General features: G+C 40.0%; 1 protein-coding gene across 1 annotated transcript in view; it reads left to right on the forward strand.

The window, feature by feature from the left end:
• Ep300 (E1A binding protein p300) overlaps positions 1-16,450 on the forward strand; it is a 70,013-nt gene that overhangs the window by 14,166 nt on the left and 39,397 nt on the right. The window contains 6 exon segments of the mRNA XM_021183146.2: positions 495-1,132; positions 8,552-8,728; positions 10,700-10,961; positions 11,769-11,882; positions 13,517-13,762; positions 16,231-16,324. Coding sequence (XP_021038805.1) covers positions 495-1,132; positions 8,552-8,728; positions 10,700-10,961; positions 11,769-11,882; positions 13,517-13,762; positions 16,231-16,324 — 1,531 coding nt within the window.

A 16,450-nucleotide genomic window follows, 5' to 3' on the forward strand; every position in this document is an offset into this window, starting at 1 on the left:
TGTGTAGCCCTGGCTGTCTTGGAACTCACTTTGTAGACCAGGCTGGCCTCGAACTCAGAAATCCGCCTTGCCTCTGCCTTCTGAGTGCTGGGATTAAAGGCGTGTGCCACCACGCCCGGCTTGGTTTTTCAAGATAGGGTTTCTCTATATAATAAGCCCTGGCTGTCCTATACTCCCTTTGTAGACCAGGCTGGCCTCAAACTCACTGAAATCTGCCTGCCTTTGCTTTCTGGGTTCTGGGATTAAAGGCATGTGCCACCGTATGTGGCTAGTTCTTAAGTTTTGTAGCTTGTTTAGCTAGCCAAAATTAGCCTTTTAGAAAAGAATACAATACTAGTTTAGTATATTAAAAAGCTTCAATAAAATAAACATTTAGTTTTCTTTGGAGATTTGTAGATGTAATTAATTTATGCTTACCGAGAACTAAATTGTCTTAAGAGCTTCTGATTTTGGTTGTGTCACATTTAACCTTTATTTTTTCTATTTGTTTTTAGATTTTGGTTCACTGTTTGACCTGGAACATGACTTACCAGATGAATTAATCAACTCTACAGAATTGGGACTAACCAATGGTGGCGATATCAGTCAGCTTCAGACAAGTCTTGGAATAGTACAAGACGCAGCCTCGAAACATAAACAGCTGTCAGAACTGCTGAGGTCTGGTAGCTCCCCTAACCTCAACATGGGAGTCGGTGGCCCAGGCCAAGTGATGGCCAGCCAGGCCCAACAGAACAGCCCTGGATTAAGTTTGATAAATAGCATGGTCAAAAGCCCAATGGCGCAGACAGGCTTGACTTCTCCTAACATGGGGATTGGCAGTAGTGGACCAAATCCGGGTCCTACTCAGTCCCCAGCAGGTATGATGAACAGTCCAGTGAACCAGCCTGCCATGGGAATGAACACAGGGATGAATGCTGGCATGAATCCTGGAATGTTAGCTGCAGGCAATGGACAAGGGATAATGCCCAATCAAGTCATGAATGGTTCCATTGGAGCAGGCCGGGGACGGCCAAACATGCAGTACCCAAATGCAGGCATGGGCAATGCTGGCAGTTTATTGACTGAGCCACTACAGCAGGGCTCTCCTCAGATGGGAGGACAACCAGGATTGAGAGGCCCCCAACCACTTAAGGTGAGTCCTGTGTGTGTTTGTAACCTTTTGTCCATTTTAGTAATCAAGCTCGAGGTTATTTATTTTTGTATTTATGTGCCAAGGATCTAAGTTCAAGTCATAAGCTCTTAAAATTTATAGAAAATATTTTTTTTTTTTTGGTTTTTCGAGACAGGTTTTCTCTGTGTAGCCCTGGCTGTCCTGGCACTCAGTTTGTAGACCAGGCTGGCCTCGAACTCAGAAATCCGCCTGCCTCTGCCTCCCAAGTGCTGGGATTAAAGGCGTGTGCCACCACACCCGGCTTGAAAATATTTTTATACTTGACTGGTATCCTGTACCTTCATGATTCTTTTGAAATGGTAGCCTATGGATTCCTAATCTTTCTGGTCTCTAACTGTCCGAATATTTTTAACTCCTTTTAGAATCCACATTATCCTTGTAGTTTCCTCATAAAAGTACAATTTTAAGATAGCAGGTATTAACACTGTTTAGGCAGAGAATTCATTTGTTCTATTTCAGCTCCTTTATTCGTGAGGGTTCTAGGCCATGAACTCAGGTTAATCACTGTCCAGTGCAAAACAAAGATGCTCTGACCAAAGACCAAGGCTTACAGCAGCAGTAGTTTGTAGGTTTAAACAAAAACACTAAGAAGGTACTTGACACCATATTATTAATTTAGTTAGCAAATAACTATGGGCTACTACATGAATGAGACATGAATTTCCTCCTGTGGAGCAGACCTGAAATCCAATCAAGAAACCTATGGTTTACCCTCATTATAGTAAGGATACTATTGCAACCTTGGGAACATCTTAGCTTGCAGATGCATGGCTTGGTGAGACCATCAGTGGCTTCACTCCCTAGCAGCCTGCTACCTTTTACCTCCTAGCACGTGAAAGCTAGTCAGCAGGGAGGAATATTCCCGCTCCATTCCACCTCTCTTCTCCATGTTCTGTAACCAAAGTGTGTGGTTTCAAAAGTAATATTCTACCATCTAGATCAGGTGGACAATTGAAACAATGGCAATAGTCGATATTGGTGGCTTCTGGAGCATCTCCAACTGGCATTGAGAATTTTCATTTAGTAACCTATGGCTTTGGGAGCAGCGGTATGCATAAGCAGACTTATGCAGAATACTTCTGTTTAAATTTTTTTTTTCCTGACAGAGTGGTGGAACATCTTTAATCCCAGGACTTGGAAGGCAGAGGCAGGTGGATTTCAGTGAATTCTAAGCCAGCCATGAATCCAAAAAAAAAAAAAGGATGGGCACACTTGACACTTGTCCTCCTTACCATTTTACTGTTTAAGAATAGGGTGTTTTGTTTTGTTTTGTTTTTGTTTTTTTCTTTCTGCTTGGACTTGAAGCTTTAAGATATTCTCCTGGCTTTTACAGGAGTTCTCTGTATCCGAATTCAGGTTCTCAAGCTTGCATTTCATTAATTTTTTTACTCACTGAGCTATCTTTCTTCTCCTAAAGAGTATTTTTTCATTTTTTATTGTTATTTGTATGTGATGTGTTTGTGGACATTTCTGTTCTACTATGGGGATAGAACACAACTTAGTGAAGTTCTCTCTTTCCACCTTAATGTAGGTTTTGGGGATTAAACAGCATTGTCTTCAAGTTTAAACACCAAAATCTTTTACCTTATCTAAGCCATCCTGCCAGCCCTGAAATTGTATTTTTGTTTTTAAAGATTATTTTATTTATATGAGTACACTGTAGCTGTCTTCAGATACAACAGAAGAGGGAGTCAGATCCCATTACAAATGTTTGTGAGGCACCATGTGGTTGCTAGGAATTGAACTCAGGACCTCTTGAAGATCAGTCAGTGTTCTTAGCCGTCTCTCTAGCCCTCTAAAATTGTATTTTTTATTAATTTTTTTTTTGGTAGTTTTTCGAGACAGGGTTTCTCTGTGTAGACCTGGCTGTCCTGGATCTCACTTTGTAGACCAGGCTGGCCTCGAACTCAGAAATCCGCCTGCCTCTGCCTCCTGAGTGCTGGGATTAAAGGCATGCACCGCCACGCCCGGCTAAAATTGTATTTTTATTTAGCTAACAGAATAGCAGGTTTCTAGATGGGTTTTTAATATATTCTTAGATTTGACTAGTCTTTCCCCCAAGTCCAAAACTTGTCTACCCACAGTGTTCTTTGTTCTACCATTTCAAATGTATTAAGCTCTCTTCCCTCTCTCACATATCCTACTATGGTATCTTTGTGTTGTTCTCACCTCTGCACGTGCTCTGAAGTTAAACTTACAAATTTAAATATTTGAAGCTAAGATCTACATATGAGAGATTGTGTGGAATTTATCTTTCTGGGCCTGAGTTACCTCATGCTTTCATTTTCCTACAAATTTAATTTTTAGTTACAGCTGAATTTCATTGTGTATATGTATAAATTTTTGTAGCCATTTGTTAGTTGAGGGACATCTCGGCTGCTGCTTTTTCCTAGCTTTTTGTATAGAACAGCTGTCAACATGGAGATAATGTGGAACTTACCTAATTATGTCAGACAAGTGTTAGGAAGCAGAGAGAGATTCATTGCCTAAGTCAGTGTGTTAAAAATTTGTTACTTAGCTGGGCAGTGCTGTCACACGCCTTTGATCCCAGCACTTGGGAGGCAGAGGATTTGTGAGTTCGAAGACAGCCAGGACTATGCAGAGAAACCCTGTCTCAAAAAACCAAAAAAAAGTTGTTGTTTTTAAATTGTGTGTGTGTACATATGCATTACACATGGAAGCTGCAGACCAGAAGCACTGGATTTCCCCGTGTAGCTGTTATTACAGGCAGTTGTGGACCTCCTGTCTTGTCCCAGGACATCTCTCCAGTCTGTCCTTTCACAGATTATATTATATCACTGCCATACTACATGGCAGTGAGCAAAACTTTCATAGAGCTTACATTTTAATAGGGAAATTCACAACTTAAGATGCTTTTGTTATTTTGTTTTGTGTTTTGAGACAGAGTTTCTCTGAAGAGCCCTGGTTGTCCTGGGGCTAGCTCTGTAGATGAGGCTGGCTTCAAACTCAAAGACATTTGCTTGCCTCTGCTTCCAGAGTACCAGGTTTAAAGGTTTGCACAATCATTGGGCAAAAAAGATAAATCTTGAGCTGAGCATGGTAGCATACATTTTTGATCCCAGCACTTGGGAGCCAGAGCCACATGGATGGATCTCTGAATTAAAGGCCAGCCTTGTCTGCCAGAGTTTCAGGATAGCCAAAGCTACATAGTGAGATACTATCTGAAAAAACAGAAGGATGATGGGGGGGATGGATTTTGCCACATTTAGTATATAGTTCAGGGTTCAGTGTAGAAAGTGTGCTTAGTATGAACAAGAACCTAGGGTTGATCAGTCCCCCTAAAATATTTCTGAGCTTCATTCAAGTTAGTATTTACTTTAAGAGAGTAAATTCCATTCCCCAAATAGTGATAATATAATTTTTAGAATTTACTCTTGGCATCAATCTGTGATACATTTCTGTATATGTAATGTTAGAAGAGTTTTTTATTAAAGATAGGATCTCACTATCCCAGGCTGGCCTTCAACTTCCCGTGTAACACTGATCTTCCTTCCACTGCTTTCTAAATGCTGAGATTTCATGCAAGTAACCCACACTCAGTTTATGGGGTACAGATGGTCAAATCCAGGTCTTCATGGGTGTCAGGCAAGAACTATATTAACTGAGCTCTGTATCTCCAGCACTAGAGTTCTAGATCTTTAAAGTTTTACATTCACAGTGTGTCATAGAGATAAGATGGCTCAACAGTTAGAGAACTTGTACTGATGTTACATTGGATCTGAGATTTCAGGATCTATGATGATTGGTACCCAAACCCCTGTAAATACAGCTCTAGGGGGTCTAATGTCTTTGGCCTTCTGGGAGACTCATACTCATTTGCCAGCAAGTCTGGCTTTGTTTTGTTTTGCTATGTAGCCCACGTTGGTCTCAAACTCAAGAGCTATCAAATTCAGGTCTCTTGTCCTATCCTTCTGGATGCTGATATTACAAGCTTGTTTTTGTAACCCTTTATTTAATATGTATGAGTGTATTACTCACATGTATGTATGTTCGTCATGTACATGTATGCTTAGTGACACCAAATGCCAGGGAAGATTCCCTCAGTCTGGGATTACAGAACATGTGTTCTACCATGTGGATTCTTGGAAAATGAGTCATTTGCTAAAACAAGTGGTCTGAACTGCCTGAGCCATCTCTTTAGCCTGATATTTGATTTCTAATGTGTCTATATGTATCTTATTACATTCCTAGTTTTCTGCAGCAACAGAAATTAACAACAGGGTATTACTGGGTATTTAATATGTGCAAGGCTGCTTTTAGAATGATACTTTTTTTGGTTTTTTGAGACAGGGTTTCTCTGTATAGCCCTGGATGTCCTGGAACTCACTTTGTAGACCAGGCTGGCCTCCAACTCAGAAATCCGCCTGCCTCTGCCTCCCGAGTGCTGGGATTAAAGGCATGCACCACCACGCTTTCCCTGAGGAGACACAACACACAACACACAATGGCTACTACCCAAGTAGGGAATCACACAGAGACTAAAGCATAAATATCACCAGAATCTAATTTGGTGCAGCAGTGAGCTTTATTAGGGTGATTACCAGAGTATGAGTTGAAGGGTTACAAGAGAAGAAATTACTCAAAGACAACTGCATCACCAAAGCCCACACAGCATGGGTAATAAAGCTGGAAACCTAGACATTGCCCTGCAGGCAACTCTACAGCTTGAAAAAAATCCTTTCCACGTGCCTCATTTAGTCTAAACTTCTCCCAGGCAGCTTCCTACTTTCTGCTGCTCCTAAGTAGCTGGTCTGGCCTCAGAGTCCTCTTTGAAGCTTTTCTCCTCTGAGAGAAAAGCTGTAACTCAGCTTCTGTCTAGGGGAAACAGCTTTTTGCTGATTCTGGCAGTGAGGGATCTAGTGAATCTGATCAGTTTCAGGACCTTCCTGAATTGATTTTTAATTGACAGCTTCCTATATAAAGGAAGGAGTTCCCAGCAGGGTGGAATATTTCAATCTAGGATAACAACACGGGTCCTTCCTTTTCCTTTTCAGGTTAGGTCAGTGTCTGTATTATGGTGGGTAATTGGATATCAGGAATTATCAGCTATAAAGGGAAGTGAGATCAAATAACATCATTGTAGCAGACACAAATATAGTCCTATCTTACTTTATTCTGTTTGGTGGGGGAGAAAGAAAAGGCTTCAAGTGACAGAAAGTGTAATGAGACACTGCTAGTTTCAGTTTGTATTGAGATATATGTGAACACAGACATTATAATTATTTATAGACACTGAGGCAGCTTACAAATGTCTACATTTTATTTACTTCTGTGAACTTTTAGAAACATTGTTACTTGTTCTTTTATTGTGTCATTCAAAGTTCTGTGGTAAATTGGCTTTCATACTATGTCCCAATTTTCATTAAGGATACACTTATAAATATACCATAACTCAGTATAGGCATGGATATCATTATTATTTTAGAATAAATATTACTACTTTAAAATCTAAATAAGCAAAGATTTAGTAGTTAGGAGCCTGGTTCTCCTCCCCTTTCAGTGGACCCAGGCCCTATTCCCAGAATCTATGTTGTAGCCAAGCCTAACACCAGTTGTAGGGATCTGATGCCCTCTACTGTCCTTGAAAGCTACTGCATGTTAGTGGTACATACATACATCCAGACAGAACACTCACAAAATAAGCACAAAATGTACATGTTTATGATCCTGCCTTGGGAGGCTGAGCCAGGGGGATTGCACTTCCAAGTCAGCCTTGATTACATAGTGAGAGTGTACGTGGTACTACTTAAGAAAAACATTTGCATTATTGTGATCCTAATATTTCCTTTACTAGTTAATATTAGGTAGTCACATAAGAGTGGGAATGTGACTGCCATGGAACTGGTAATTCTGCTTCTCCTTCCTAAGTGCTAGGATTATAGGCCTCATAGAACCAAGCCTGGTATGAAATGCAGTTGGCGTGGGGGTTAAGAAAAATTATTTGATAAATGCTTGCCACACAAGCACAGGGACTTATAAGTCCTCAGCATCCAAGAAAAAAGCCGGCTCTGGTGACATATTAATCTTAACAATGGAGAGGCAAAGACCAGGCTCCTTGGCTCAATCAGCAAGATCCAAGTTTAGTGAGAGACTTGCTTGTGAGATGTCTTGGTAGGTAAAGACAATTGCCCAGGCCTAGTATCTTTGACTCAGATAGTCTTCTAACTTTTTTTTTTTTTTTTTGAGAGAGAGAGAGAGTTTCTCTGTGTAGCCTTGGCTGTCCTGGAACTCACTTTGTAGACCAGGCTGGCCTCAAACTCAGAAATCCACCTGCCTCTGCCTCTGCCTCCCGAGTGCTGGGATTAAAGGCATGCACCACCACGCCCAGCCTTTCTAACTTCTTTATATGCACTAGGGTAAGTGCATGCAAGTGTGTATATATGGGCACACATGAATGGAAAAACAAATTCAGTTTAAAATATTTAACATTCTTCATTGTATAGTGGAATGGCTCCAGATAAACTGAGCACAAAGAAGATAATGCTTTTAAAAGTTTTTTTTGTAGTCATGGCTCTATAGCTGAGGGTGACCTTGAAATTTCTGATCCTGTAGCCTCTACCTGTTGCTCAGCTTTTTCTTTTTTTTTTAAACCTTAATTTGTGATACATACTTAGGTAAGCATACACTTTTATTCAATGTGTTTTAGTTTTAAAATTTGTGTTGTATTTATTTTGATTGTATGTGAATTCTTTTTTTTTTTTTTTTTTTTTAATTTTTTGGGACAGGGTTTCTCTGTGTAGCCCTGGCTGTCCTGGAACTCACTTTGTAGACCAGGCTGGCCTCGAACTCACAGAGACCTGCCCTCTGCTTGTGGACGTTGTACATCGTGGTGCGCACTAGGCTCCGCACCACGATGTACAACGTCCACAAGCAGATACTTTTGACTCAGATAGTCTTCTAACTTTTTTTTTTTTTTTTTGAGAGAGAGAGAGAGTTTCTCTGTGTAGCCCTGGCTGTCCTGGAACTCACTTTGTAGACCAGGCTGGCCTGGAACTCAGAAATCCGCCTGCCTCTGCCTCCCAAGTGCTGGGATTAAAGATGTGCACCACCACGCCCAGCTCTGTATGTGAATTCTTAAGAAGAGTATATACCACCCGGGTGTAGAGGGTATAGAGGACAGCCTCATGGAGTTGGTCCTCTCCTTTCACTTTTACAAGTATAGGTGATCAAATTCAGCTTGATAGAATTTTGCAGTAAGCACCTTTACCTGCTAAGCCATGCTCCTGAGTTTTTCAATATGTTTTTTTAAAATACTCAAAGGATTTTATTTTAAATGGTTTTCTAATATAGAACATGAAGTATGGTCATGGTGATGTCTTAGTAATATAGAGAATGACACTTTTTTCTAATTTTATGTAGATGGGAATGATGAACAATCCCAGTCCTTATGGTTCACCATACACTCAAAATTCTGGACAGCAGATTGGAGCAAGTGGCCTTGGTCTCCAAATTCAGACAAAGACTGTTCTACCAAATAACTTATCTCCATTTGCAATGGACAAAAAGGCAGTTCCTGGTGGGGGAATGCCCAGTATGGTGAGTACTTGTCATTATTTTGTTAAGACTTTTTCTTGTCTTTTTGTTTTCTTTCTTTGTTTTTTGTTTTTTTTTCTTCTTCTTTCTTTCATTTTGGTTTTTGGAGACATGGTTTCTCTGTGTAGCCCTGGCTGTCCTGGAATTCTGGAGTCTGCCTGCCTCTGCCTCCACTTCTGCCTGGCTCTTTTCTCTTTTTAACATTTATGTGCATGCAGAATAGATGTGTGCACAATACCATTGTAAACTTGTGAATGTCAGAAGTCAGCTTGCAGAAGTTAGTTTTCTTCTAATGTGAATCTTGAACTGTATACTCAGGTCATTAGAATTACGTATTGAGCCACTTTGTGGGCATATTAGGTTGGCATTTGACACACTGGTATTATAAACACTAGGCACCTTAAGATACATGATGTATCTTACCCTTGTGCCCTGGAATGGAATTTCACTTTGTAAAAGTTCCACATGGCATTTTGTTTGCTGCCCTAACTGATGAGTTGGAAGACTAATCCACAATCAGAGTAAATGTGTGCTACAGTGAGTCCTTCAGCAGGCTCGCTGTTAGCCTTGTTACTGAAGAATAGGAAGGAGAACCTTTCTGCGCTTGCAGAAGATTCTTACTGCAAAGGATTCTCTCAAGGACTGTGAATACTAGTTTTATTTCTATTAGTGTAACATACTTTTCAATTAACAAAATAATTTTTTTGTTTTTCTCTTTTGGGATGAACCAACTGCATGAGTGGCTACGGTTAAGCTTCATTAAGTAGCATCTGTAATGGACAGTTTTCATGTTTCAAATTTCCAGTAAGGTGGTTCTCAGTAAGTTTAGGCCAGCCATATCTACATAGCAAGTTCCAGGCCATTCCAGACCTGAGATCAGACCTTAAAAGAAACCTAAGAAAGAGGACATGCTAGGCATGGTGGAGCACAACTTTAATCTTTGGAGATGGAGACTCACACCTGTGGAGGTGGATCTGATTTGGGTTCAAACAATTTCTACTTAGGAATTAAATGGTTTGTTTTTAGTTTTTGAGATTTGTCCTAGAGCAATTTTATTTTATTTTTTTATTTTTATGAGTTTTGGTATTTTGTGTGGTATTCATTGTATTTCAAAAAACATATAACAAAAATATGTCCTCACTGTCCTAAGGAATAACTTCTACTGGGAAAAGTTAATTTTTTTTTAGAGGTGTAAAAACTATTATTTGCTGTACATGGTAGCATGTTTTCAATTCCAATACTTGTTTTTTGTTTAATTTTAACATTTTTTTAAAGATTTCTTCTTGTGTTTTATGTGCACATGTGCATGCATGTAGGCTAGTGCGCCAGTATAGGCTAGATGAGCATCTTGGGTTCTCTAGAGCTGGAGTTACAGGAGTCTGAGTTCTGTATATGTATACTGTGAACTAAATGCAAGTACTTTCAACAACTGTGACCTCTCTCCAGTCCCTATGTGTTTTTTGAGGCAGGATCTGGTAACAATCTGGTAACAGACTTGCTCTATAGAAGATTGACCTTGAGTTCTGAGCCTCTAATACTGAGAACGTGGAATTTACCTGTTCTTCCTTTCCGTTTAGTTCTCTGTGTCTAATACATATGTACCATTTTTTATTTATATGACTACATTGTAGTTGTCTTCAGACACACCAGAAGAGGGCATCAGATCTCATTACAGATGGTTGTGAGCCACCATGTGGTTGCTGGGAATTGAACTCAGGACTTCTGGAAGAAGAGTCAGTGCTCTTAACTACTGAGCCATCTCTCCAGCCCCATAATTTATTTTCTTATTGCATTAATCTTTCGGATAATAAGAGCCATTTATCATGTATATATTGAATTCTTTCCATCCAAATTAAAGAATGAATTCTGACATACAGTAGGTCACCACCAAGTATTTAATTTGAAAATACCTAGTCCTTGTTAAAAGATGGCACACTGTAACACTGTTAAATGTATCTTTGCTACATTTGTTAGGGCCAGCAGCCTGCCCCATCCGTCCAGCAGCCAGGTCTGGTGACTCCAGTTGCCGCAGGGATGGGTTCTGGAGCACACACAGCTGATCCAGAGAAGCGCAAGCTCATCCAGCAGCAGCTTGTTCTCCTCTTACACGCTCACAAGTGCCAGCGCCGGGAGCAGGCTAATGGGGAAGTGAGACAGTGCAACCTTCCCCACTGCCGTACCATGAAAAATGTCCTAAACCATATGACACATTGCCAGTCAGGCAAATCCTGCCAAGGTGAGTAACTTAAGGATGATCTTTTTATTTGGTACTTTGATTATGTTGATGACATTTTAGACATAGACATGTTCTGACATTACATTTTGCCTTTCCCCTTTTATAAGTAAAGCAACTTTGTACACAAGGTGCATTCCTGACCAATAAAATACAACTTCTTGGGTGTATACTTGCTTGTTTGTATTGTTCCTGAAATTGAACCCTGAGCCTTGTACTTGGTAGAGGAGCACTCTATTGCTGAGCCATGCTTCTACCCCTAAATTTGCCAGAGGCTACTGATTAGGCTAGTCTAGCTGTCAGCTAGTTTGTTCTGAAGAGTTTAGCATCACCAGTTCCCAACCATTAGGGTTAACATGATATATTTCAGGTACTAGGGTCTGAACTCTGGTTCTCAAGCTTGCACCGCAAGCCCTTGACTGACTGAGCTGTCTTTAAAACTTGCACACTACCCATTAATACATGATAAATAGCTCTTATTATCAGAAAGATTTATGCAGTAAGAAAATAAATTATGGGGCTGGAGAGATGGCTCAGTGATAAGTAAGTAGTATATGGTTAGAAAGGAGGTTGTAATATATTCTGATAATTTATTCAGTGATTTGTTCCAGTTTAGCCTTGTGGGCAATTAATTACTCAACACAATACAGTTTTGCCCAACTGAATACTTTTATGTCTAGTGTCACTGTTTTATAGGCATGTATTCTGCACTACAGCTTAGAATATCTTTATATTATTTGGAGCACTTGTTAAGTTGTATGTCATTCCTGTAAATAAAAAGAATTAACAATTTTTTCTTGTTTGTTTTAGTGGCACATTGTGCATCTTCTCGACAAATCATTTCACACTGGAAAAATTGCACAAGGCATGATTGTCCTGTGTGTCTTCCTCTCAAAAATGCTGGGGATAAGCGAAATCAACAGTGTAAGTGATTAAATCTTGCTGATTTTTGCCAAGTTTTTGGAGCAGCATACTAGTGCCCTTTGACAGAGTGTAGACTACTGCTGGACTTTTTGAGACTCTGGTCCTGCCATACCATTCTGGATGAAAGGTTTTCTATTTCTCTCTTAATTAGTAAAACAAAAATAGAAGTATTTCTTATTCTTGGGATGGAGTTAAGAGCACCAACTGCTCTTTCAGAGGTCCTCAATTCCCAGCAACCACATCATATCTATAATGGGATCAGATGCCCTCTTGTGATGTGTATGAAGACAGCGACAATGTACTCACATATATAAAATAAGTAAATCTAAAAAAAGAAAATGAAAATAAGATTTTCGTATTCTTAAAACCATCAATAGATGACAATTTTTTTTTAAATTTTTTTTTGCCTTTAGAGATAGCCTTGCTATATATGTAGCCCAGGCTGGCACTGAACTTGCTATCTCTGTGTCAGCTACCTGAATGCTGCAATTGTAATTGTGTACTGTCGTGTATTCTTTAAATTTTCGAAACTGAAGCATTGAAGCATAGTTTTTTCTTTTCATCCATTTATTTATTTATTTATTTATTTATTTAAAATATATGAGTATACTATAGTTGTATAGATGGTTGTGAGCCTTCATATGGAATTGAATTTTTAGGACCTCTGCTCACTCTGGTCAACACCGCTTGCCCCACTTACTCCGGCCCAAAGATTTATTTATTATTTTTATTTATTACTATACATAAGTACACTCTAGCTGTCTTCAGGCGCACCAGAAGAGAGCGTCAGGTCTCATTATAGTTGGTTCACCGTGTGGTTGTTAGGATTTGAACTCAAGACCTTCCAAAGAGCAGTCAGTCAGTGTTCTTACCCACTAAGCCATCTCACCAGCCTGGCATTGTTGTTTTGGCATTGAGTGGGTAGATCAAATGAGAAATGTCGGATTGGGGTCTGCAGGGGTCTCTTTTTGATTGTCTTCAAAATATTCTCTGTGTGACAGCCTTGTCTGTTCTGGAACTTGCTTTGTAGATCTCCTGACCTTGAACTGACAGACATCTTCTACCTCTGCATTCCAAGTGCTGAGACTATTGGCTTGTGTCACTATCACCTAGCCTTTTTAAAACTCTGTGTGTGTGTGTCTGTCCGTGTGTCTTTGTGTGTGTGTGTCTGTTAGTGTATGTTTGAGTTTTATTTTATAAAATAAATTTAAAAATTGTTCTCATAGAAAAGTAATAAGTAAAAGTACTACATTCAAAAAGTGCAGCTACCATATTTTCTTAGAAAAAATATTAAGTATTAATTGTTAAGAGAAATTTGGAGCTATGTGTAGTGGTGGCACACATCTTTAATCTCAGCACTAGGAAGGCAGAGGCAAGCGGATCTGAACTTGAAGCAAGGTCCGACTCGGCCAGCTTTACCAGAGAATCCCTGACTGGAAGAAACAAAAATTTGCATGTGCATATAAAGCATGGATCTAGAAAGTTTTTCAAAAAATTATTTGGAGGGAGACACAGATTTCTACTACTCTGACACATCTTTATACTAAGACTTTTAAAAATGTCATTTAAACATTTTAATATTTTTTTCTTAGCAACTGTAGTGGTCTAATACTGTGTTTTTTTGTCTTCTCTAGCAATTTTGACTGGAGCACCAGTTGGGCTTGGAAACCCTAGCTCTCTAGGAGTGGGGCAGCAGTCCACTCCTAGTCTAAGCACTGTTAGTCAGATTGACCCCAGCTCTATAGAGCGAGCTTACGCTGCTCTTGGACTACCCTATCAAGTAAACCAGATTCCACCACAACCCCAGGTACAAGCAAAGAATCAACAAAGCCAGCCATCTGGACAGTCTCCCCAGGGCATGCGGTCTATGAACAACATGAGTAAGTGTGTCTTCTAGTCCAGACGTGATACTGGGTAAATGTGAACATAGCATGTATAAATAAAAATTAACCTCTCCCTTTCCCTGTTCCTGTTCTTCTATTTCTGTTTCTGCCTTTGTCCCTCCCTATATCTTCTGTCTCTCTTTGTTTTGTTTTTTACTAAATGATTTTTGGAGTTGAAATATTTTTAAGTTATAGCATGAAGAGCACCCTTATAGTCCATATGCTGAAATCAACTACTGCCAATGCTTCATACCTTTTTGATACCTTCCTCTTCCTTCTGTTCTTCATAGTTGAGTTTGAATTTCCAGAGATGCATCATGTGTCTCATGGACCTTTACCCCGAGTGATCTCATTGGCCAACCCTAGTTGTTCTTGTTGTACTTCTGTTCTTTCAAGACAGTATCTTTCTGTCGGGTCCTAGAGTTTGTTATGTAGACCAGGCTGACCTCTGCCTCCCAAGTGATGGCATTAAAGTCGTGCACCACCACACCTGGCTAAAGCTATTATTGTTTTTAAATTGTTAAATTTTGGTGTGCTGTAGTACCAGCAAGAAGTATTCCTTTTGGGTTTTGGTTGCTGTTGTTTGTGTGTCTTTGTGTGCTCACACATATATACATACACATACATATATATAAACACACTTTTTTTTTTTTTTTGGTTATTTTCAGAAAAGGTCTGTATATTTATGAGTTTTTTTCTTTTCTTGCTTGTATGTCATTGCACTACATGCGTAGAGTGCAGAAATGAGGTGGCAGTACCCTGGAACAAAGTTCCCGATGTTGGTGTTGGTAATCAAAACCAGATCCTAGTGTAGAGTAGTCAGTGTTCTTAGGCTCTCCAACTTCTGTTTTGTTTTTAAAGATGTTTTTACTTTCAGTATTTTTTAATTATCTTACTTTTATTATATGTGCATTGGTGTTTGCTTGCATATTTCCGTGTGAAGGGGTTGGATCTGTGGAACTGGGATTACAGACAGTTGTGAATTACCATGTGGGTGCTGGGAATTTAATCTGGGTCCTCTGGAAGAGCCTCCAGTGAATGCTCTTAAGTGCTGAGCCATCTCTCCAGCCCCTACTTTTCACAGTTTTTAATTGTGAGAGTGTGTGTGTTTGTGTGCGAGCATGCTCTAGCCTCCTCACCCATGTTTATGTGTGTTCATGTGCCCCTATCCATAAGTGCATGTGTCTTAACACTAAGCCATATCTCCAACCTATCTCGTTTGTTCTATAGTTTCTCACTGGGACCTTCAGCATGCCCTTTATGCTCTGCTGACTACCTACAGAGCCAGCCCCAGGACTGTGCTCTTTTCCTTCCCATCACTGAGATTACAAGTATACATACTCCATCGTAGCTGGTGTGGAATCTCAGCTCAAAGAGAACTCCTGTTAGCATGGCACGCATTCCATATCCTGTTCTCCAGTCCTTTTTGTTTGTTTTGGTTTTGGTTTTTGAGACAGGGTTTCTCTGTGTAGCCCTGGCTGTCCTGGAACTCACTTTGTAGACCAGGCTGGCCTCGAACTCAGAAATCCACCCGCCTCTGCCTCTAGAGTGCTGGGATTAAAGGCGTGCGCCACCACTCCCGGCTCCAGTTCTATTTTTGCTTTTTAATTTTTTATTTAATCTGGATTTTGCCCATTTCTGTTCACCACTGTACCACTGTAGAGCCTGTGATCAGAAGAGGTTGTTAACTTTCTTTGATTGGAAATTTGTATAGTTGTGGGCTGTCAAGTGAGTGTCAGGAACTGAGCCCAGATCCTCTTCAAAAACAGCGAGTGCTTTTTACCTCTGAACCGTCTTTCCAGCTTCAATTCTTGTTTGTTTTTGTTTTGAGAAAGGGTCTCTCGGTAACTCTGTCTATCCTGGAACTCACTTTGGTAGATCAGGTTGACCTTTGACTTAGAGATTAGCTTGCCTTTGCTTTCTAAGTGCTGGGATTAGAAATGTCATGCCTCCTACCCTCTTTTTTGAGACAAAGTTTATGTTTTCCTATTTCACTTTCTGCCTTATGTTTTGAGTCTCTGACTTTGTCTTTTTTTTTTTTGGTTTTTCGAGACAGGGTTTCTCTGTGGAGCCCTGGCTGTCCTGGAACTCATTCTGTAATCCAGGCTGGCCTCGAACTCAGAAATCCACCTGTCTCTGCCACCCGAGTGCTGGGATTAAAGGCTCAAGTCTCTGACTTCTTTATTAGCCTGGAGCTTCATCATTGGCTAGATTGGCTAACCAATGAGATCTGGAGATCATTCCTTTTGGCAGTAGGGTGACATTTGATATCACCACAGCCATGTTTTATGTATGTGTGTGAGATTTGGGCTCTGTCCTTGTGCTTGTATGCCAACACTTTACCAGTTGAGTCCTTTTTCCAACCTCTGTGTTTTTTTTACTTCATGTGTTATTAATTGCGTTTTCTTTGTTTACAGTGTTGTTTTATGGTGCCTATTTTCTTTTGTTGCTTTGTTTTGCTCTAGGTGCTAGTCCTATGGGTGTAAATGGAGGTGTTGGGGTTCAGACGCCAAATCTTCTTTCTGACTCCATGTTGCATTCAACTATAAATTCTCAAAAGTAAGTTTGTGCCCTGAGTCCCTTCAAATTCTTAAGAATTTCTTGTTTTATTTAGATTTTTTAATTTGCAGGTAGCTTTTAGGAAAGGAATGAGCAGGCTGTCCGTGTGTGTGTGTGTGTGTGTGT

Source organism: Mus caroli, chromosome 15 (genome assembly GCF_900094665.2).
Source record: "Mus caroli chromosome 15, CAROLI_EIJ_v1.1, whole genome shotgun sequence".
Lineage (NCBI taxonomy): Eukaryota > Metazoa > Chordata > Mammalia > Rodentia > Muridae > Mus > Mus caroli.